The sequence below is a fragment of the Lytechinus variegatus genome, chromosome 16, assembly GCF_018143015.1.
Source record: "Lytechinus variegatus isolate NC3 chromosome 16, Lvar_3.0, whole genome shotgun sequence".
Taxonomy (NCBI): domain Eukaryota; kingdom Metazoa; phylum Echinodermata; class Echinoidea; order Temnopleuroida; family Toxopneustidae; genus Lytechinus; species Lytechinus variegatus.
In genome coordinates, this window is record NC_054755.1 from 28,357,285 (window position 1) to 28,381,832 (window position 24,548).

Sequence of the window (24,548 nt, forward strand, 5' to 3'; positions counted from 1 at the left end):
AAGGCAAGGAAGGAAAAAGTGAAAAAAGAAAAAAAAAGAGAGAAAAAAAAATCAAAAAACGCAAATCAACAATCAATTTTAAACACATTTGTGAATGAAGAGATCTTAGGGAGTTGCCTACCGAGTTCTGAATTGCATCTAGTATCTAGGACCCATTTCATAAAGAGTCGTAACTTTGCCTTTTATGGAAACCTTTGTGATTGGCTTGCTAAGCCCTGTTTCCATGGTAATAATAATGGTAATAGGCATTTACATAGCGTCATCTATATAAAAACAACCTATTCTGAGGAGCACTATTATTGTTGCCCCAGCTTTAGCTGAAGCTGCCTTCCAGCAGTCGGAGCATTCAAGGAATTAATCCTGCTGGGTACCCATTCACCTCACCCAAGTTGAGCGCAGCACAATGTGAATAAATTTCTTGATGAAGGAAGACACGCCATGGCTTGAATTCAAACCCACGAGCCTCTGATTGACGAGGGTTATAAATACGAGAATGGTAGTTGCCGTAATGACAAAGTTAAAACAGGGGCCTGTAACACAAAGGTTAGCAATTGATCGTACACTTGATTTATACGATTGATTGTACATTGTAGTCAATGGAATCAATCGTAGAAAAATGTTCTACGATCATTGCTAAGTTTTGTGTTACGGGCCCCTGATGTAACTCTTTACAAAACAGGCCTCTGATCTCCTTAAGATTATCGAAGGGCACATACCATCCAACCACGATCTGGGCCAGTGACACAATGCTTAGCAATGGTCATCGAAACACTTTTCTACCATTGATTCCATTGACTACAATACACAATCAATCATGAAAATCAAGCGTGCGATCAATCGCTAACCTTTGTGTTACGGGACCCTGGGTCCCATAACGCAAAACTTGGCGATCAATGTAGAACAATTTTCTACGACTGATTGCATTGACTACAATGTACAATGAATCGTAAAAATCAAGCGTACAATCAATTGCTAACCTTTGTGTTACAGGACCCTGATGAGTGCCTAGCATGCATCATTTATGCTCATTAACCCTAGAACTAGGGGGGGGGGGAGTATTAACTAAGGGTCAAATGGGATATTAAAGGTAATAGTCCACTGAAGAAGTCACATTACTAGTGGGCATTTGGCAAATCGGAATGCAGCTTTGACACTACATACAAGTTGTAACCTGCAACTTGAACATAATCCTTTCGAGGAACTTTGAAAACTTCTTACAAATATTTTGCAAATCAAAATTGAACACTGAAAGGGAAAGGAAAAAAAAATAATCGAACAAAAATTGAAAATACATTTCAGAAAAATAAACCCCGGGAGAAAAAGAAAAGGATGAACACCTTACAAAACAATAAATAAATTACAAGTGTGGACAGAAATTGACACGACGAGAATAGGAAAGCACTGTCCATTGACTGTGATACAGTTCAAAGTATGATCCAACGGATACGGTGCTATCTGACGTGATTGGATCCTGTGCTTCCTAATGATTGTTTCTTCTCGAACGTCACCATGGAACTACGGAACATCTCCAGCATGCCGATCAGGGTCTTGCGTCTGAATCGCTTGGCCTCGTTGATGATGCTCTCGATGAAGAGGTATTTGGTGTCCATGTCGCCTTGGATTTTGTTGAGCTCCTCGAAGAGACGTCTGAAATCTGGAGGGGGTGATGGAAAATGGGAGGAGACGTAAGATTTAGTTATAGGCAACATTGTGATATTATCGAAATTATTGAAAATATTAAATAAGTGATGAAACAAAGGTAAAAAATAACTAAGAATACAAAGATTGGAGTCAGGTTTGACCCGTTAGTGAATTTCACCAACATCTGTTACAAGCTACAAACGTCCTTGCATGTGATTGGCTGAGGGCACATTTGTCAGCAAGAAAATCGGTGACAAAAAGCCTCCTCCTGAAACCTCTCCTGAGGACATCAACTTACTTTTGCCTGGCTTTCTGACCTCTCTAATTACTTTAGTTCTAAGTCTGGAATTGACCACATTCACGTCAATATCCGAGTTCATCGAGTCCATCCGCTCATAGGCGGTATTCCTCGCATTGTTCGTTGTCGATGGCTCTGATGGTGGAAGCACGTTGTTATTATTCATCTTGCGGTGTTTGCTGTTAGATTTCTTAGAGTCGACGTGATTGCTGGTGGTCGTCGATGACCCTGATGAAACTGGAAGTGTTGATGATGATAATGATGACGGAGACGGCGATGTGGGCGTGGCTTCGTCCTCCGAGGATGCATTGCTGCTTGTTTCCATGGCAACCTCATCGTTGATGCCATCCATGATGATGACGAGCTCGTCCGAAGAGCTTCCCGATTCGTCACCCGATGCAGGAGGTTCTTGGGGTTTGAGTTCCGGTGTTGGCAACCTTTCCGGAGTTGATGAACCTACACCATAGAGAAAGATTAAGTGTTAGAAGTGCAGTGTCGGTGGGTGTTTCACAAAGCTGCGGTTCAGAAGTTATGAACTACATGGACTGGTGACCCTTTCTTGTTCTAAATGATATACACTAGATATTTATTGGTCTTGATTTAGTTCCTAAGGGTTGCCAGTCGTTTGTAAAGCTGGATGTAACTTACCTGAACCAAAAGTCTAATGAAGCAAACACCTGAAGTGATAATTTCTTATTCTACATGATGGAGGGTTTTTTAAAGGCTTTACTTTATGCACAACTGGGAACCTTTCTTGTGCTAAATCATTCTTATATCAATTCAAACTTTTATCTCTTGCAATTAAAATTCTTGTTTTCAAGGATTTGTATTACAGTTTTATTTATCAAGATTTTGATTAGAATTATAGAACGATCATGGTTGAAATAAATTGACAATTGAAATCATAGGCTGTTCTTACCAGAATTCTTATTCTCCTTATTACTGCCATTGGTTGCGTTTGCATTCTGAGCCCTTCGCTGGACGAGTTGATGCAAGGGTTGCTTGAGTAGGGCCCCCTGGGCAGCAGGGGACGTTGGTCTACGACTAGGCGGTGACGCTCCCTTCAACTTCTTGAGGGAAAGATTGCTGTCCGAGGCCCGCCTCTTCTGAGGTATGCCTGCCATGTGCTCGTTGATGTCTGCCTCATCGACCATCATTTTCTGGGGACATGATGAGAAGTGGAATGTGACGTTAAAGAGTGTTAATTAACATTTAAGAGAACGGAAGATGCACTATGTTCAAGGATGAATTAATGATGCATGAGTAATAACTTCTTGCACTCAAAAGATCAAATACACATGAGTACTAGTCAACATATAAGCAAATCAACAGAATGTATGCACATTCTCCGCTCACTGAGGAGTATTCAATGCTGTAATAACAACAATAATATTCCACTTTTATACAGCACTTAAAAACATCAGAATGACGCCTCTAAGCACTTTGCAGGTATATCACCACACTAGTCATTGGACCCTGGCATGCCTGCACACAATGTATGAACATTTCTCCACTCCCTGGGGAGCATTCCAACAAGATTGTTCAAACTCAAATGATAGGTATATGACGAAGGTTTGTACCTTATCCTTCTCTGTTGCCAATTTGAATGGGTTTCCAAACGTGTGAAGCCTGGCCGGGGCGGGGTCTGCTTCCCGTAGAGGGCTTGGTATCCGCTTCAAGTACTCCTGGTAATTCCCCATCTCTCCTATGGGAATGTTGTGGAATTTATCTGAAAAAATAAACGTGATGAAATGTACGTGTAAACAGGCCAACATTGAGAGTGCCAATACACAACAGAGGCAAGTCTAAGTCATGCTTAATTGATAAGACATACAACCCAGGTGAGGTAAATGAATACCTGGTAACAATTGATAAAGTTCTTAAGCATGCTAACAGCTGCTCTGATACAACAGACTTTTGATAAATGAAGTGATAAGTGCCACACAAGCAAGAATAATCATATTATCGTCGTAATATGAAATAGGAAACTTTGTGTGATTACTGATTACTTCTCTACCACTCAGTATATCACTCCATGATAATCAACCTCTTCTGTTTCACATTCAAATTATGCATAAGATTGTGCGTAACTTTACTAGGAGCTTCATGAAAGCGATTGTAGCAGGTGCAAATATCACATAACCAAAGAAAGATCTCCTTTGATAGCATACCTTCATTCATGAATCTCACTGCCCTGTTCGACGTGATCTGGAGGAAGTTGGCCCTCATCCTGAACACCTGATCCAAGATCTCCTTCCGGGGAATGTCAAAGGGGTTGCGATAGGTCTGGGGTCTAATGTCACGGTCGCTCACCCGCAGCATGTACCCGGGGAACTCGTTGACATTGTTATCTGCCCGGACTGTGATGGTCTCGCCGGTGATGCTCTGGAGCAGCTGCTGGAAGTCTCGCCGTGCTGCCAGAGAGCGTAACGGAGACCTGTAAATGAGAGGCAAATACGATTGAAACGTGTTGCTTTATTGATCATTCCCTATATTAGCTAATTTATTATGTTCTTTATAATGAATTTAATTGAATCATTACATGTATTTTTTTTCTCATAAAACATCAACACCATACTTGATATCAACCAAGAGTATCGAAGTGTGATGTCATCAAATTTTCGTTTGTGCATTGCAGTGTTTTAATACATTTTGATGGAGCATGATCCAAAATCCAACTTTGATATGAATCAGATCATGGTGGCCAAAGCTATGACCAATTGATTATCGATTTCAGCATGCACTTCTCAGATGCTTTCTGCAAAAAATCCATAGAATTTGCCCGTCAAATAACAATTGACGGATTTTAGGTCATTGTCTACAGTTGGTGGACCAGATCAGCACATCTTATTCAGACTGCACAAAATTGCAATTGTGTCATTTGTCCAGCACAGAAATGTTTTGATTTAATTGATTTTCAACAAAGGCTGCTTTGTTATAAGGGGCTTTTGACTAAAGATTCTCTGTGGTATCGAAAGCATCTATGAAGTGATAAAATGCCCTGATATCTAATTACCCCATTAAAATTAGTGTGAATTGGTCTTGCTCATTACTGTTTTGGAACCAGGCCAATTTACATTCATTTAAATGGGGTTCAGAACTATTTTGGAACCGTTCCAATCTACACTGATTTATATGGGGCTAATTATGCATACATTCGGCGGCATCTTTGGCCCACATGTGGATGCTTTTCACCAAGCGCTGCCGACATATGGTATCCAAACTGCTGAAATTCAAAAAGATTTCTTTGGTGACTTCAATGCTTCGGTACTCTATGGACCATTTTCTGAGGTCCAGTTTAGGCCATGGTTTGCGTTTTAATTGAACTTTGGTAGGCCAAAAAGGTCAACATTTTGATTAACATTGCATGTTTCTTGTATTTCCCGTGGTCTTTCTACTTTTTTTGTCAAGTTAGTGGTAAAGCAAACCAACTTATTTATCATTACAAGACAGTAAAGAATGATCTGAGAGTCACATGAGTGGATACAATGGACCTCCCCCATTAGAGATTTATGTCACAATGGGCTTTCCATAGTCAAACAACTTTAGACTGGAATTGAAATTACACCCGAATTCAGAATACGGGCCTAAGTAGTACATACCTAGATTGTACTTTGATTCCGAGCTCCTGAGCTCGGGGTCGGCTGGCAATGAGGTTAGCTAACTTCTCTCCTTCCACCTTGCTCCGTTGCTTGAGTTTCTTAAGGTACGTCACCACACTGTAACTCAGGCAGTTCTCTAGGCCATCGGGTATTAGGTTGGGCGCACCCATCCGCCGAAGAGCTACTTTCAGTGGCTGTGAGATTAAAAAGAAACAGATTTTGAAATATTATCTGCCATATTTCTTCTCTAAGCACTGTCAAAATTTCACTAAAAACCAGGTTATGGACCTTAGGCATTGATGCCATTACGCCACCATCTCAGAGGCTGAAGCCATTGCCTTGCATGCATTGGTGATCTGCAGCTGGCGCATCTCTGACAACTCTGTTTACACGTATTTCTCTATCCTCTGAGGGAGGGCGCTATGAGATAATGATGTCATATGAGTGAGGGCTATTTACCCAAGCTTTCATGTAAACTCTTACCATTCTTTTTAATTTCCTTTCGTAATTGCACCAAAAGCATCTACCCATGTTGGATACTGGAGCATCACCAATGCTCATTTTATAATTATTATCATTATTATCAGTGTTGTATCTTCAGATTATTACATTGAATATCCAACCTTAGATATCTAATATCTAAATATAATATTGCACTAGCTGAGCTTATCCTGTCTCTTCATGCGCACCGGAATTGGTAGACTAGCTTCGCCAGGGTAATATAGGAGCGGCTTGAGCACCTAGCAAGGTGGATATGTGCGCTAAACAAATCCTATATTATATTGTTATATATTATGACTCTCTAAAATCAGATAAGGTACAACACAAACTAAAATTACTGGTAAAAATAAAGAAGGTACATATAGAAATACATTTAATGAGAACCAAAACATGACCTCACCCCTGCATAGTATCTGGGGACTTCCTCTAGATAGCTATCGAATGCCTGCTTCCACTTCTGAGAGGGCTTCAGCTTGTGTATCTTACACAGGTCATCTAGGAGAGGGATCAGGGTCGGGTAGTTGTACGGCATTACAATAAGGTTCACACACGATAGGTTGGAGCTTGCCTTCAGGAAGCCAAACGGGTGACCCATGATGTCACCGTTCTTGTTGCTGTTGGGTACGAATACCTAAAGAAAGGTTGGCAGTGTATGGAGTATAATGAAAAGAATGGCATGAAGATGAGGAAAATTTGGTCTTCCAAGATTTTTATTGGAATTCAGTCAGTCATATCTGATCTCTAAATTGTTTTCAGCACCATCATCATACTCATCTTATCATCATCATCATCACCACCACCACAACCACCACCATCATCATCATCATCATCACCATCATCACCATCATCACCATCATCATCACCATCATCACCATCATCACCATCATCATCACCATCATCACCATCATCATCATCAACATCATTACTGCCATCACCACCACTACCATCATCATATTCTTCATATCCCATCATATTCATCGCCGTCATCGTCATCATCATCATCATCACCACCGTCATTATCATCAACATCATTGTCGGCATCATTATCATCATCACCACCATCATTACTGCCACCATCATCACCACCACTACCAACATCATATTCTGCATATTATATCATATCATAATCATCATCACCACCATCATTATCATCAACATCATTGTCAGCATCATTATCATTACTGCCACCATCATCACCACCACTACCAACATCATAATCATCATCATCATCATCATCATCATCATCATCATCATCATCATCATCATCATCATCATCATCATCATCATCATCATCATCACCACCACTGACACCACCATACCTACCTGCCAGCATGAGTTAGGGTTCCTCCTTTCCAAAATGTACTGTGTCAGCGGTGAGGGTTCCAGCTCGTACTTATCAAACGGAAGTTGATCAAGAATCATTGGGTCACAGTTCGTACAGGTGAATTTCACCACTGGGTGTGATACACGCTGGGGCTGGAAAAAAAACATCAGTTAAAGGTAAAAGATAGTAGTTGCAGCAAACCATTATTTCATAAGAGTATTTCAAATCAAGGTAAATTGTCACCATATTATCATATATCTAGATGGTACATTATTGTAAACTTATCTTTATGAAATCATGAAATCTTAGCAGCAAACCAATAGCTCTGATGATCACTGACACAGAAAAGCATGTGTGGGACAATTTATTATCATTGCTTGGAAAATACTGAACATCTAATGGCATTTCGTGGTTATTTTGTTCATTTCTCAGCGATTACGAATTTTCTTCCAGTCATTGAACATATATTTTTTATCTATACAAACAAACATTTGGGTGGTAATTTTATCGGAATTTGTTCCAACTCATTTTTCAAATGTTACCACAACTGGTATTATTTAAAAAGGCAATAATCATCCAACACGACGACTTCAGCAAGGAATATGTAAGACGTTTAAATTCACAGCAACAAAATACTTCATTTGGTGAGCATTTGTTTGCAAGTAATGCTGATGCCTTTTCCTTGATTTGAGTTAGCATTTGGATTTGGTTTCAACAATGGTGTTTACAGCAATGCAAAATCAAAACCAATCAATAAGTAAGAATCACGCAGACAAGGGACATTAGGAACAGTTTAAACATGCCCCTGGCAATGTAAAATCAAAACCAATCAATAAGTAAGAATCACACAGACAAGGGACATTAGGAACAGTTTAAACATGCCCAAGGCATAGGTGAGGGCGTTCGGATAGTTTTAAGGGTAACAAGTGTGCATAACTTTACTAATGTCTGAGTAACAGACTGTGTATTATATGTTTCATAATACAGTGATATGGCACCTTGTTATGAAAAATCATCCTCATCTCAAAACTATGACCGGTCAATAGAACTAGTCATTAGTACCTGTCATTTGCATTTTTCCTGTTTCATTTTAGAACAATGGACATGTGACTACGTGGATAACAATAATAGGAATATGGGGATACCAGTGGATATTAAAATATGTGTACAGCAATGGATACTAGAATTTGTGGATAGCAGTGGGTACTACCTACCAATGCCGGTGCCTGTGGATCAGGCCAGAACGTCTCGGGGATTGGCCAGTGTCCCATGGGTACACCACTCTTTGGGTTAGGTCTCACATGGATCATCCTACGGCAGCTGTACCACGAGGTATCCTGGGGGGTAGGGGACGGCGCCCCATTACGCCCATTAGGGGGCACCCCCAAAGTGCCCGGGGCATCTGTAGAAAACGGAATCGGTTAAAAACCATATCAATTAATGAAGATGTGACACATGTATATCTGTGTCAGGGACATGTAGCAAAAAATTGCGATTTAAAGCAACTCCTCTCCATTACAACTGATTAGAAATGTGCATTGATGACATGTTTGATTTTTTTTAGCTGCATTTGTAAGAAAATTTGGTGAGTTTTGATGGATTATTAATAAATGGTCTGTTACACAGAGATGAATGAGTGATTATTTGGGCTCATTTTTATGCAAAGATTTCATATAACTAGAAATGCATTCAACGTTATGTGTAATCAAACATACAAATCAACTCTATGATTAATTGCTACCGTTTGAGTAACGGGGTCATGATGTGATATAAATATTTGCAATGGACAATGTGTTCCATACAATTTTGTGAAATTCTTTTTCACAAAACCTGCAGTATTTCTTCAACTGTTTTAAAGTTCGAATACGATACTGCAAAAAATAGACGTTGGCATTTCTGCTAATATGTGTTTCATTTTACCTGGTGGGTGTTTCATAAAGCTGCCCGTAAGTTACGTACAACTTTAACAAGTGGAATGCCTCTGGCCGTCTCACCTGCATCACGCGATTCAACATAGCAGCAGTGCTGACTTTGAAAACTACTATAACTCGCACAAGATGTTCAGTGATACTTGGTTACTCTTATTTCCACGTTTTATGAATTAGACCAATACACTTACAGAGATAGGATGGTAATTCAACAAATACCCCCAATGCGGCCAAAGTTCATTGATCTCACATGACCTTTGACCTTGATCATGTGACCTGAAACTTGCACATAAAGTGATACTTGATAACTCTTAGGTCCAAGTTTCAAAAGTCAGATCAATAAACTTGCAAAGTTATGATAGTAATTCAACAGATACCCCAATTATGGCCAAAGTTCATTGACCTTTGACCCTGGTCATGTGACCTAAAATGCGCACAGGATGTTCAGTGATACTTGATTACTCTTATGTCCAAGTTTTATGAACTAGACCAACACACTTTCAAAGTTATGATGGTAATTCAACAAATACCCCCAATTCGGCCAAAGTTCATTGACCCTAAATGACCTTTGACCTTGATCATGTGACCTGAAACTTGCACAGGATGTTCAGTGATACTTGATTACTATTATGTCCAAGTTTCATGAATCAGATCCAAAAACTTTTAAAGTTTTGATTGTAATTCAACAGATACCCCAAAATCGGCCAAAGTTCATTGACCCTAAATGACCTTTGACCTTGGTCATGTGACGTGAAACTCATGCAGGATGTTTGGTGATACTTGATTAATGTTATGTCCAAGTTTAATGAACTAGGTCCATATATTTTCTAAGTTATGATGACATTTCAAAAACTTAACCTCAGGTTAAGATTTTGATATTGATTCCCCCAACATGGCCTAAGTTCATTGACCCTAAATGACCTTTGACCTTGGTCATGTGACATGAAACTCTAATAGGATGTTCAGTAATACCTGATTAACCTTATGGCCAAGTTTCATGAACTAGGTCCATATACTTTCTAAGTTATGATTTCAAAAACTTAACCTCAGGTTAAGATTTAATGTTGACGCCGCCGCCGTCGGAAAAGCGGCGCCTATAGTCTCACTCTGCTATGCAGGTGAGACAAAAACGACTGGAACATGTTCTTGAGTGATAAGTCAGCTACATAGCGGTGTATCAATGAGCACAAGAAAGGGGTCACCAGTCATGACTGGGACATGTTCTCGAGTGATAAGTCAGCTACATAGGGGTGTATTAATGAGCACAAGAAAGGGGTCACCAGTCATAACTGGAACATGTTCTTGAGTGGTAAGTCAGCTACATAGGGATGTATCATTAAGCACAAGAAAGGGGTCACCAGTCATGACTGGAACATGTTCTCGAGTGATAAGTCAGCTACATAGGGGTGTATTAATGAGCACAAGAAAGGGGTCACCAGTCATAACTGGAACATGTTCTTGAGTGGTAAGTCAGCTACATAGGGATGTATCATTAAGCACAAGAAAGGGGTCACCAGTCATGACTGGGACATGTTCTCGAGTGATAAGTCAGCTACATAGGGGTGTATTAATGAGCACAAGAAAGGGGTCACCAGTCATAACTGGAACATGTTCTTGAGTGGTAAGTCAGCTACATAGGGATGTATCATTAAGCACAAGAAAGGGGTTACCAGTCATGACTGGAACATGTTCTCAGGTGCTAAGTCTACATGGGGATATATGATATAGCACGAGAAAGGGTTACCAGTCATGACTGGAACATGTTCTTGAGTGGTAAGTCAGCTACATAGGGATGTATCATTGAGCACAAGAAAGGGGTCACCAGTCGTGCGCAAAGTCATTTGTAACTTACAAACAGGTTGATGAAACACCCACATGCCGCTATTGTAATTGGCCAAGATAGAACTTCAGGTTTTATCCAGAAAAGCTTCTCATCAATCTTTGTGATTAACATGTGAACCAATCTCCATTTATAAACATAATAATAATAATTTCATATTTTCAGGGTGGCCACTTCAGATCTGAAAACAGTTTAGCACTGCTAAAGGGAATTTCTAAAGAGAATCAAGAATTTCTTCCTACCGGGTACCCATTCACCTCACCTGGGTTGAGTGCAGCACAATGTGGGTAAACTTCTTGCAAGGAAAACACGCCATGGCTTGGATTGGAACCCACGTCCCTCTGATTGAAAGACGAGAGTCGTAACCACTAGACCTCATCAACCCCCACCATCTAAAGGCATATACACCTTTCATAAGATTTTATTTTAACAGGGGAATGAGAAGTTACCCACAAGTCGCATGCACTTCTATATCATTTTCAACCAATGAAAATAGATAAGGAGTTAGTCTTGAATAAATGGTATTCGGTAATTTTTAGAGCCAGCATAACTAATACTTACCGATGGAAAAAGATTTTACACTATAGAAATTTGAAATGAAACTTGCTTCTAAACATTTACAATTTCATTTTATTTTTTGTACATGTGAACATGTATTCACTGCAGCATGATTAGAAAAGCAGCACTATTCACAAGTATCGACTCTTTTGAAAGTAAATACTTGTACCACAAAAGAGACATTTTCAGTATTTCACCTAAATTAAAATGGTGAAACTTTTCAATGAAGGGGTTTTTACATATATCAAATGACTTGAATGAATGATAAAATGTGACCTTTGGAAGGACTGTGGTTACTGAATACTGAGCCAACTTTTGGTGTTTCCATAACTTGTTAGCAAACACCAAAACTTTAATGTGAGCTTTATAAACAGCTTTCTGTATGTAGAGAGTTTCCTCTCATTCAAAGCCACAAAATGTTCTCTTTAACAGTAAAACAAACTTATAAAATAAACGTATAATGGGTCAGCGGGATTGGCAGAGGTGGATCTAAGGAAGGAAAAAAAAAAGTGATGCACTTGTTGACACGGCACTCGGAAGACTTGACCTAGTTATACCTAGGCTGCCATCTTACCCAGCGGCTGTGGCGTGCCCTCCCGCTCCACCTCTGGTGGTTGAGGGGACTGGCGTCCTCCAGCTTTCACTGTAAGACACAAATCAGGGGGTACCATCAATCTTCGGTGTTCAGGGAGTTATAGCGGTTCCATGACATTTGCTCCGGCGACAACTGCTCTGCTCTAAAATCACACACTAATCGAATGACCAACTTCAACACTGATTTCACACTATACCCTACCCTAAACCTAACAAAACTCTTTTTGGAACCCTAACCCTACATCTTACATGAAATAAAGCCTGGAGCAATTGTCGAAGGAGCAAATGTTGTGTCACCGTTATCTTCAAGTATAAAATACATCTCTTGGCGTGTGTGCCTTTGCTATAATTTCATTCACTCTCTCCATCTCAGACATGGAAATGATACAGTTATCAAAAAGAAAATATGACACTGAAATTAAACTGGGTGCTGACATTAACAGACAGACATGTTAACTTGTTAGTGATTAGATTGATTTTGAAACAAAAAGAGAGAGAAACAAAAAAGATTCTTGATTCTAAACAATAATTTGGTGCAATAACAGACATTGACTACCCCGTAAGATGTCAGAACAGGGGAGCGTTTCATGAAAAGACTTGTTGTACGTTTCATCCATCAAGTCCTGGGGAGTGTTTCATCAACATTTTCATCCAACAAGTTGTCAGATCTGACATCTTTCTCTGATGTTGATTGGCTGAGAGGTACTGTTACTATGGTAACTGTCGGATAAAATGGGACTTGTCGGATAAAACGTCCTACAAGTCCTTTCATGAACCCCCTCCTGTTCTATCTGACAGTTACCATAGCAACAAGGCTTCTGGCATTCAAAACAAAGGAAAGTTATTAGATTTTGTCAGATGACAAGTGATGACGAAATGATCCCAAGGTTCAGCTCTGATTTTTATCAGTGAACAAAACATCAAAGTAATGACATACTGTGATTACTTATAATAATAATGATGATAATGATGTCCTATAAAGGATTACCAAGCCTCATCCAGACATGCAAGATCTGAACTCTTTGACAAATTTTGTTGAGCATTGTCTCAGCAATAGCGAGTTTTTGCAATTGCAACCGGGACGGATTCTGCAACATAGTAAATCTATCAAAATTCCCATCAAATCACAATGAAAAGCTTACAGGTCTTTGCTAAAAATTGGCGAAACAGGACAGCAGACTGTCCTAAAAATTTAGGAGCTGACAAAATATTGCAAAATTTTGTTTTTCCAAATCTTGGATGATGCTTCTGTTTTGATTCATCGTTTTTCAACAAAAGCTGCTTTTTCAAAATGGGCAATTGACAATAGATTCTCAACGTTTCAGAAAGCGTCTGTGTAGTGATTGCAAAAACTCTCTTACATCTCAACGAGGCTTAATTAGATGGAGAATACCACTTACTCTCTCCGTTAGGCAGGCCAGGATCTGGTCCAAACTTCTCAAAATGGACTACCACACCGCTCTGGACCTTCTGGACAAGGGACTCAAGGCACTGGTTTAGGGTTTTCATAGAGTTTACCATATAAGAGCGACCTAATGAGAGGAAAAAGAGAATGAGGAGAGAATGTCAATGGCAAATGCATACATGATCCAAGTTTGAATTTGACTTCTAAATGGGTTCTTTAGATACTGTGAAAATTAAATATTTTCAGTTGTACAATGGCATCTGCGACCTTTCACCTGGTGATTCCAAATCTACTCAGATCATCATCACTTTCACATGCATACATGAAGCAAGATCTAAGTCCATCTATTAAAGGAAAACTTGGAAAAAAAAAAATCAATTTTAATTAAAAGAGTATAGAGAAAAAATTTTCATTTCAACTACAATCAAAATCGGTTATGAAATGAGAAAGTTATAAAACTGTGAAGTGTAAAAACATGAATAATACTGATATGGCACTTTTGACAAAAGCTTCAAAGTACTGTTTTAGTCACAAAATATGTACATGAGAATGATTGCCAATATATAATAAAATACAATATTCACAATCGTTCATTCGAATGGAAACACATACACTGTAATACATATTTCTGTACAGAATAAGAAGAGACGAACATAACTATTGGTCTGGAAATAGTGTGTCTTCATAAGTCTCTAAATCCCTATCCCATGGTGATCCTCACATTGGCAACATTGCTTCCAAGTGACAGGTTTAATAGTGCAACTCTCCCTTTTGCACACACTAGGTAATGTGGGTGTTGCAAGAAAACATTAGCAATCAATTGCAAAATTTCAGATGCAAATTCTCAAGTGAATGATATATCAATTACAGGAATTCAAATTTATTCAAATTTGCCATTAATGAAGACTTGTGATTGATTTAAATCAACTAAAATTGACTTGCAATCGATTGCAGGTTTCTTGCAAAGCCCCATATGACTAACCCTGTGGGTGGAATCTCTTACCTCCCGTCACCTCGCACATGCTGCTTATAGGAGAGTCATCTGTATTCACCAGGCTACTGGTCGGCCCCATCCGTTCCTTCTCCCCCGCGACCCCCGGCAGGCGCAGCACCAGAGCGAATAACCGCTGGTCCCATCTGAAGGGCTCCCTGGTCAGTTCGCTCCCGGGAAGGACGTGGCTCATCGGAAGCGATAGCTGCAGGTTGTTTAGAGGAAAGTGGAAAATAAAACATGAAGTCTAGCTCAATGCCTCAGTCACACCGGCGCAACCGACTCCAGACCCATCAAAGCTATCATGTTATTTCCTATGACAGACTATCAGTCGGTTTGGATCGGGTCTTGTTAGTGTGACAGGGCAATGAGGGCATAAATGTGACTAGCTACCCCATAACCGATAATAATTCGCCAAAATTAATATACACCATTAACTTACACCATGGTCTAACTCTGTGCTAAACTTATGGGAAGCCATAAGTGTCAAAAGTTGTATGTTTCTTATGTTTGCTGTGCTCTTTCCTGATTCATCTATGGTGATGACAATCATCTATTTATACTTCCTAGACAATTATGAATGATTTGAGAGCCAAACGAGCTGAAATATTATACCTGTACTGTAAGTGATTTATGTAACAATTGGCTATCCATACTTAAACCACAACTTTAAACCTGAGTTTATGTTAAACCCGACTTCAGAATACGGGCCAATGAGTTTAAGCTTTCAAACTATATATATAACTTGTCCAAATTGATCAACAATAACCTACAGAAGTGATTGATTGCATGCAGAAGAAATTGAGCTTAAAAAATAGGGAGAAAACAGTGATTCAAGTTCAATCAATGTACACTCAAGCATGCATGGAATGTGCACACTGTGTAATGTTAGTGAAACTTCCATATAGGTTTAAAAAAAGTGTCAAAGAAACTCTTGCATCTTGTTTTCTTTCAACTTTTATACCATACGAAATTTCGACAGTATAATCAAGAATTACTATTTCAAATATTTTCTTTTATTTTGGCTTTTTGAATACTATTTTGGCTATATACATAGAAACTTACGTGGTGACTCATTGTTGGTTTTAGGGTGGCTGGACACATGTCCAGAACTTGAATACTAGTTATAAATGGCTTGTGTGATGACTTATGCAGATAATGACATATTCATCAACCAATTTGTTGATGAAGATAGTTTAGATAGCTTTAGAATAAGGGGAGGGGTATTGAAATTTATAAGCAAGATATTTTTACCTCATCCTGAACACCGCTGTTACTTGAAAGTCTATGTCCATCAGTGATTGCTATGACAATGGCTGGTTCCAGGTAGAATGGGTTCCGACCCTAAAAAAAAAACAACAAACAAGTGATTTTTGTTTAGAACTTGATTCTACTTGGTCATTTTCAAACGTGAGTGACACGACAATCGGAGAGGTTTAAGGGCTCATATCTTCAAACTTAAAGGTTATGAATCAATCATGACTACTATATTATATACAATGTAGGACTGGCATGGGCCACTACGAGTTTGATTTGAATTCAACAATTCGTTTAGTAGATATGATTAAAAAACCGTGCGTGAGTGACACGACAAATTTTGGACATGGGTTTCTGACCACTAACACATATGGTTGGATTCGTGCCCAAGTAGTTGTCATGGAGTACTGTGAGTACCAGTAAATGGACATAAATAGTGTACCTATCTAACACATATAGTCAAAATCAATCAAACCTTCTCTATGGAAAATGGTACCCTCCTATATACCGTGAGTGACACGACATCCAAAACGTGAGTGACACGACAAGTGCAAAAATACAACATTTATCTCAACATTGAAAGTATTTTTTTGCATGATGTAGAAGAGTAAAATACCATTAACCAAAAAACAAGCTTAATTACATAATAACTGCTTTCTTTTAAGTTCATAATATGTCATCCTGATGTTTTATTCTTGGTTTATGGTCATATTTGCCCATCAACTCACATTCCCTATACCATACCACATTGTCACACTAGGGCTTCTACCACTCTCCTCTTTAGAGGAGGGGGCACTTGAAGGAGGTGTTATGAGGTCTTGGCATTGACATCAACTCAAACATTCTTTTTGTGGCCTGATATCATTCAAAACTTTAACTCTTTCTCCCTATCTGTATATGAAAGTTTACAGGTTTATACAATTCAGCATCCACAACGGATGGAATAATTTTTCCTTGTAAGAAAGGTATTGTCAATAGTCACTTGCATCATCTGGCATGGTCTGGAAGCCAATGATGTCATGTATGACTGCCTTTTCTTGAAATATTGGATTTCAATATTATCCTCCTTTAATATTTTTATAGGCATTGTCCAAATAGGACATGGCAGTTTAAATGTCTTTTTTGGTACCAAACCACAATCACGTTGCTGCACACTTCAGATGGACTATCAGCAAATCGCCTTGAGAAAATTGGAAATTCAACTCAACAAGCTTAGGTTTTCTCCTGAACATTGCTTGTATGTGGACCCTCCCAAGGCAGTACATATGTAGGCACTATACCAAAATTCATAGCTATGCTTTTTGCTGGAATTAGTAAGCGCCTTTTCATTGCTAATTTTTTGATCATATACCATACCACGGGAATCCAGGGAAAGCCACAAGGTGAAAGACGCAGTCAGTACCTGATTCTTGCAGTCTGCTACTTTTACATAACAACTACAAGTCATTAGCCTTTCCTTTTCTAAGCCCTTGGATGTCACACTAAAATCCAATTCAACATCCCAACCAGGCTCCCTTTACACCTCAATAGCTTTTTCCCCTCGAGGTCCAGCTCTGTTCTTATCAGGGTACCCCCCCAAAACAAAAAAAAAATGATCTACTGGTACATGGCAACCCATCCAAAGTTGCTCAAATCAAAATGCGGTATCGGTTGGGACTTGTTGGGACCTACATGAACATGCATCATTTTGTTGTAATGAATATGTGTAAATGCAAATCTGCTCTGAACACACATCGGCCCAATACGGTAGTTTGCTGTTCAGACCCTACATGTAGTTAATCACTAGCGGTATGAATGGTGGCCGAACAAATAATGATTTTGAACTTGGCATGTAGCTGCTTCAAGCAATATCCAAAATGTTCTATCAAATCTTAGTACATTCTCACCTGAAATGTTTGTTTTCTTGCAAATTTTTCATGTCCTGGAATACAAGCTTTATGTCAAATGAAAATTTTGATTTAATCAATCAGAAGGAAAAGAAAAATATTTTCTTTGCCGAATTTGAAAAAATGTTTGGTGTTCATGGTGATCTCTTTTATCTCATGTACACTACTTTACCACTAAAATTTCTGCAAATTTCAAAAAAGGATCTGTGACTTTTCTAGCTGAGTATAACAAAGAAATAACATTACTCAAAAGAAAGGTGAACTTTCTGCTTATTTCTGTAAATGGAGACAGAGAATGTTCGAGTAATACCTAGGTATGACTTGAACCATCACCATCACCAACCCTTTATGCATTGTAAATATGTCCATTGCTTAAGTATAGTGGTTTTTCTCTTGATACATTCATAATTTTGTGTTGATTGATTATGTTGTTATATTCTTAATCACAGTACATTCACCAAAAAATCTGAGTCTTCACACCAATGGAAAATTGTCAGGATTTTTTAAACCAAGGCAACCACGGAGAGGAGAGAAAATAGATGAACTCAATGTCAAATTCAATATTTCCATAAAAAGGAGTAAAATTAGGAAGATGGAGGAAATTATTAGACTAAAATAGGCCTAAATGATGTCAGGAACAACATTTTGACTGTATCCCTGGTAAAACGCTTCAAAAATTACTGGATGTCCCTTTTTATACACAATATAATACCGTGAGTGACACGACATTGTGAGTGACACGACACAACTTTGACTGTTAATTTTAGCTTTACCTTAACACATTGGACCAAGTTACTTTATATACAATAAGGTACAGATAAACTGTATTTGCTCCAGTACTGGGATAAATTAATTTTCAGAATACACAGCTCTAGAAAACTTTTTGCATTTAAAACGTGAGTGACACGACAACCAGTTTTGAAAACTTTGAAACCCAATTTTTTTCAGAAAAACACTTCACAGAATTTTTTTTTGCTTTTTAGGAGTTAGATACAATACACAGCTTGTATCTTGCCAACAAATGTGCTTCTAATACAAATTTCATATCGTGATAGGCAATATGTGAATTTTAGTGCAAAAATCAACATTTTGTAACATTTAATTTCCCTTGCATAAAATTCACTGTATCTCAAGACATAATTAATAATTTTATGTAAATGAAATGGAAAAATATACTTTAAGATGTCTAGTTTCAAAAAACATTGAAGCCTAATGATTTCTAGCAAGTTTTAATTTTCACCCCCATGTCCACTTTTGTTTGAAAATGACCACTTGCAAGATAATTATCTATATTCATTCATTCGTCCATTCGTTCGTTCATTCATTCTTTCTTTTATTTGATTTTTTTCAACGGGGGGCAACCTTCTATTAGCTCTTGAGAGTATTGACATGACAGTTAACATTCTATAGCAAATATCCCATGACACTAATATGCGTTGGGCATCAATCTTCTTCAAACAGTGGACTCATTAATAAAATAGCGTATCATCTAACAATGGTAAGAGGCGTAAATTTGGCGCACTGTGACAAACGCACACATGAGCACTGGACATTTTTCATTTACACGCTAAATCAAACGTAATTTATACAGGAAATCTGCATAAACCATGGATTCAACGATGGGTTTTAAAAACCACCTTTGAGAATTCGGGCCAATGAGAGCTTCAAAGAAAGTGGAGAACACTAGGTCTGAAGTTCGGGATTCACTCAAGCATGCGATGTGCACATTGTGCAATTTTAGTGAAACTTCCAAGTTGTTCGAAGAATAAATGGTGTCAAAGAAAGCTGAGAAACTCTTGTATGAGTTGTATCTCGTCTTATTTACTCGTGCAAAAGGAAGAATTCCTCTTTCAGAGAGGCTCATTCTGAAATTTGAACATTTTGAAGACCAAATTGTTGTTTTTATGGAGAACCTTTCCTGGCCACGTATTATTGGCTTGGGGGTGGCTGATCGCAATTTGTTCGAGATCAACCTAGGTTTCATCACAAAAAAATCCTGGCACTTGGCCACCAGGCAACTTTGAAAATATCTTTAATACCTGGCCATAGTTGTCGATTCCAGAGTAGAGACGGTTGACATTCAAAAGGTCAAAGGTCATCTTGAGGGCATGACCCAAGGTTGTGAGACCGGTGGCCTGAAGGTTCTTCAGCTCAGTCATGAAGACTGCAGGATTCTCCTTCCAGCCAGCCTAAATTATCATAAAAATAATAGTAAAAATCATTAAAGGGGAATCCAGCCTCTTTGGTCATAAAATGTTGTGTTGGAAAGAAGAAAAATAAAAGAATGGTGAAAGTGTCAAAGAAATCAGATAAGCAATAAGAAAGTTATGGCTGTTTTAAAAATCAAGATCCCTAATGCCATGTAGATTTCAAATTGGCAACTAAGAAAATTATGACAAGGAGCAAGGACAACTTTCTCATAGGCCCTGTACTTAATTATCAGGGATTTGTGGTTTTCACCCAAGTACCCTTTCCCCTGGGGCAGTAACCTAAACATGACCCAGGTACATGTAGCATATTATTTTATGTCCTCGTGAAAGAAAATTATTATTTGAAGTAATTTGAAAATAATGACATTTTAGCCATTTCACATGGAAGAGTAGTTCTTGCTTTACATCACTATGACATCATATATGTGGCCAATTTTAAGTCTCCATGGGTATAGTGATTACCAATATTTACAACTTTTAAATAATCATAACTTTGTTATTGTTTGTCCAATATTGTTCAAACTTTCCTCTATATCAGCATGTCTGATTTTACTTTTTCCCCTGAAAACAATTTTTTATTTGGGTTGGATTCCCCTTTAAGTGTAAATAATTTCCAATGCCTGCACTTAAAGGGAAAGTTCAGCCTGACAAAAAGTTTATTGCAAAAAAAGCAGAAAAAAATATGGCAAAGGTTTGAGAAAAATCAACCTAAGATATTAGAATTTTAATTTTTGGATTTGTGACATCATACTATGCAAGCAGCTTCCCCATTTAAAATGTAGTAAAAGAAAAAATCAATGTCATTATAAAAAAAAAGAAAAAAAAAAGAATGAAAATGGTTATTGTAATTTCTGTATATATCACCAAACAAATTATTTCTGGGATGGCTTTGAAGCTGCTAAAATGGATTACTCTTCAAGGGTTAGGTTCACACCCAATCCTGATGGAATAATAAAAAAAAAACTGTCATCATGAACCATTAAAGGTAAATGACAGTAGTTGCAGTAAAACACTAATTTCATGAGAAAGTCTGTAAAGTGATTTTTCTTTGCCATTTTTGTTCACTTTTTAATGGGAATTTTAACTTTTCTATGTTATCATCTTATAGAGCAACTAAAAATCTATACATTGAGAAAAAAATATCAAATTTGATGAAAAATGGACCCAACCCCTTTTGCATGTTTTGCACCTGTGCTCTTTATTTAAACAAAAATAATTTTCTATTCATTTCATTTCATTTATTTTATTTCAACACGGTAAACGAACTTCAGCCAATTGCTGTTCTTCTGAACAACCGTGCGTACATATTAAAATCACATTACATGTATATACAATTAAGACACATAATACGAAATAAATATACAATTAAAATATCCGAGAAAACCTAATTAAAGTTCTTGCTTACGTGTGGTCAATATTATTACTTCCAGAATACTTTTGACAAGCGATAAATGTTACAACATGAATTTCTAACATGCTAGTCCTATTAAACTACAAGGACTACAGGAAAGAGGCATCCACGAATACATGACAAAATCAGATCAGATTACATATTTTTTGAAAACATGTCAATTACAATGTATAACAATTATTACTATTCAGTTGCGGGTATCATATCAGAAACGCACACAAAAGAATAAAAAGAGGAAAGAATCTATGACCTATCATGTCAGCAGGGTTATATAAATTTATTTTCTGCCTGGCTGAATTATAGGCCTATAGATCAGTCGAGGTCACATCGACCACGCAAAGCTTAAATGGTACCACAGAAATTATTCAATATATCGGTAAATATTAAAGGGGAAGTTTATCCTGAAGGAAAGTGTGTTGTAAAAATCACAGAAAAATTAGTAACAAAAAATTCGTGATGGTTCGAGGAAAATTCCCCTCATTTCTATTTATGCTCAATATACTGTTTTTTGTTTTGTTTTATGAAGAATGCTCGTCTGTAAAATTGTAATTAATTTGAATTACTTTGAATTACTTTATATCACTTTGTATTATGTTTTGAAAGGAAATGGAATAATGAATTGAATTGAATCCATTAAAGATTAAGTTATTAGAATTCTTAGTTTTTGATTTGTGACGCCATAAACGAGCAGCAGCTGTAATATATGAATTATAAATTTCATTTATTTAATGGTTCGTGATGACTTTGGGTCAGTAGTTGCAGTAAACAACAAATGCCAGTAGTTGCAGTAAAACACTAATGAGAAAGTCTGTAAAACCAAGGTTAAGTATGACTACATCATCGTGGATCTAGATCTGGTACAGTTACATAAACTGAACTTTGTGAAATCATAAAATCTAAGCTGAAATACGATCACACTGAAGATCGCCAACACAGATAGGTAAATGTGGGACAGTGTATTATTATTGCTGGAATAAAGACCTGAAGGAAGTGACCGAATCCGCGCTTATTTTGCCTATTTCTCAGCAATTACACAATTTCTTCCAGAATCCTTTGGCACATATTTTTTATTCATACAAACAGACACTTGGGTGGTTAGATTCTGTAAAAAGTCATTTTGAGATCGTTACCGGAACTGGATTGTATCTTTAAAAGAAAGGAAAATTACCAATTTATATCAAATAACGTATTGGGCTCCTGCTTTTATGATTTCACAAATCAAATCTTTGGATTTCCCTCAATCCTCTACCAGTATTTTGTTCTGCTTTTTACAATAAATTTTTTGTCAGGGTGAACTTCCCCTATTTCAGGATCTTAAATTGTATATATATTTTTCTTCATGGTTAAAAAAAATGTTTTTCTTTATGGTTCCATTTCCATCAGCAGTGAAGAAAACTATTACAGTTATTACTCCTAACATTAGGGCTAATTCCCAATTACCATATCAATGCACCCACACAAATAAAATCACTTTCACTTTAAGAAAAACACAAAACTTAAGTTAAAAAAAAAAAAAAAATTCACAATCCTTCACCACTATTTTTATCTCTTTCTTTTGCTCCCGAAAGTTATTAAATAAAATCAACTGTTTGAAAAGAACATGCATACCAACTATATATCATAACCTTGTTCATGTTGAATGAGTGTATAAATACTCTAATATGGCTCAATGTTGATTGTGTTGAAATGAAAGATTCATTCTGAACTTAAATGTTTGGGGATTTTTGTCACATTTGGCTACCCACACATGTAAATAAACCACAACTAAAAGTGAAAAACTAACACAGATTGGCAGGTACACTCATTGAATCCACAAGTGTCTGCATGCATTGGCTGCTAATTTCAGCTCAGCTCATGAATATTGATCATTGTTGATCTTTTATGATGATCGATATCCTGACCCCGATCCTGACCCACAAGTTCAGTCTGAAACAAGATGGACGTTTGTGTGGAGGAAGTACATCTGGTGCTAAGTTTCATGCAATATTTTGCGAATCTACCTCCCAGAACGACATGAACCCAACAATATTTCGTGGGGGAAGTGTTGAAGAATCGTGATCTCGCAAATAAATGACTATAATTTATGACAAACGAGAAAAATCAAGGACCTTGTAATACCTTTATTGTAGCCGGAGACTCGTCGCACGTCACCAGCATGTAGCGATCCGTGCGGCTGGCTTGGTCTCGAAGGCGAAGCTAACGTTACAACATGAGAAAAAACAAAAGAATTTCACAGTATGAATGTTTGAAATGAACAACAATACATCTGAAAATTTTAGCATGATCATTTAATATCAACAACAGCATCATGAATCATAAGCAACACAATCTATCATTCTTTGGTAAGAAAGTCACTACGAACTTCATTAAAAACATCGATCACCCAAAATGCATTGCAGTTTACCTTCATGAATGTCTCGACAGCTCCCTTCGCAATATCCAAGAGTGATGTGCCCAAATGTGTCCTCTGATTCATCGAAGCACTGGTGTCTATTAGAAAAACTAACACCGGCATCTTGTTCCTTATTAATTTATCTATCTCTCATGCCAAAACTGTGTAGAAATATCGCCTACAAGGCCCAAAATAAGAGAATTAATTCCCTTTCCTCCTTTTTTGGCAGCTTCGCGAGAGCTGCCGAATTTCAGCAGCAGCGAAAACCCATCGCGCAAAAAATAAATGTACGGAAAATTATCTCAGCGCAGCCCTAGTCACGTGACAACTCGCTTATTGGTCGACGTCAATCTCTCTAGTTTGCATATGATTACAATAAGAAAAGACGTTACTAAAAATACATGTACTACCGCAAGCGAAGAAAATAATAAATATCATTGAATTTGCAAGATAGCTTGCAAAAACTGAACAAGAATACTCGCTGCACCTAATGATACACCCACAGCTGAGCTCGAATTAAGAATCAAACATGTCAAAAGGGCAAGGGAAGAAGGTATATGCTCCCTCGGTGTTCCCCTCACGAGGGGGGGGGGCATCCTGGCCATTAAAAATGGCATAAATTTTATATATCTACTAGTATTTTTTATTGGGACACATGCGCTGGATTACGTACGGCAACGTATATTCTTTTCAGGGGCATACAACACTAA

The 24,548-nt window shown here is 37.8% G+C and overlaps 1 protein-coding gene across 2 annotated transcripts; it reads right to left on the reverse strand.

Annotated features, from left to right (window-relative positions):
• Positions 1-561: 561 nt before the first annotated feature.
• LOC121429612 (integrator complex subunit 6-like) lies at positions 562-24,101 on the reverse strand. 2 transcript variants are annotated; one of them, XM_041626730.1, is made up of 16 exons: positions 23,851-24,101; positions 23,565-23,642; positions 19,865-20,014; positions 15,937-16,026; positions 14,695-14,887; positions 13,687-13,818; positions 12,267-12,335; positions 8,581-8,768; positions 7,366-7,518; positions 6,443-6,673; positions 5,542-5,735; positions 4,111-4,376; positions 3,520-3,668; positions 2,859-3,099; positions 1,940-2,395; positions 562-1,654 (listed from the first exon to the last, which is right to left on the reverse strand). In XM_041626730.1, the coding sequence occupies exons 1-16, from the start codon at positions 23,959-23,961 to the stop codon at positions 1,452-1,454; spliced, it is 2,904 nt and encodes a 967-aa protein (XP_041482664.1). In that variant the 5' UTR covers positions 23,962-24,101; the 3' UTR covers positions 562-1,451. The 2 variants fall into 2 exon arrangements, with proteins under 2 accessions (XP_041482664.1, XP_041482665.1); XM_041626731.1 differs by lacking the exon at positions 12,267-12,335 and having other exon boundaries at positions 565-1,654.
• Positions 24,102-24,548: the final 447 nt, after the last annotated feature.

What these genes read in the sequence shown, in the direction of transcription:
- LOC121429612 (XM_041626730.1), bottom strand. Translation starts at nt 23,961, where the DNA reads ATGCCGGTGTTAGTTTTTCTAATAGACACCAGTGCTTCGATGAATCAG. An exon ending in CTGTCGAGACATTCATGAAG is followed by an intron (nt 23,643 to 23,850) that starts GTAAACTGCAAT and finishes TTGTAACGTTAG; the next exon opens with CTTCGCCTTCGAGACCAAGC. An exon ending in TGGCCTGCCTAACGGAGAGA is followed by an intron (nt 12,336 to 13,686) that starts GTAAGTGGTATT and finishes TGTGTCTTACAG; the next exon opens with TGAAAGCTGGAGGACGCCAG.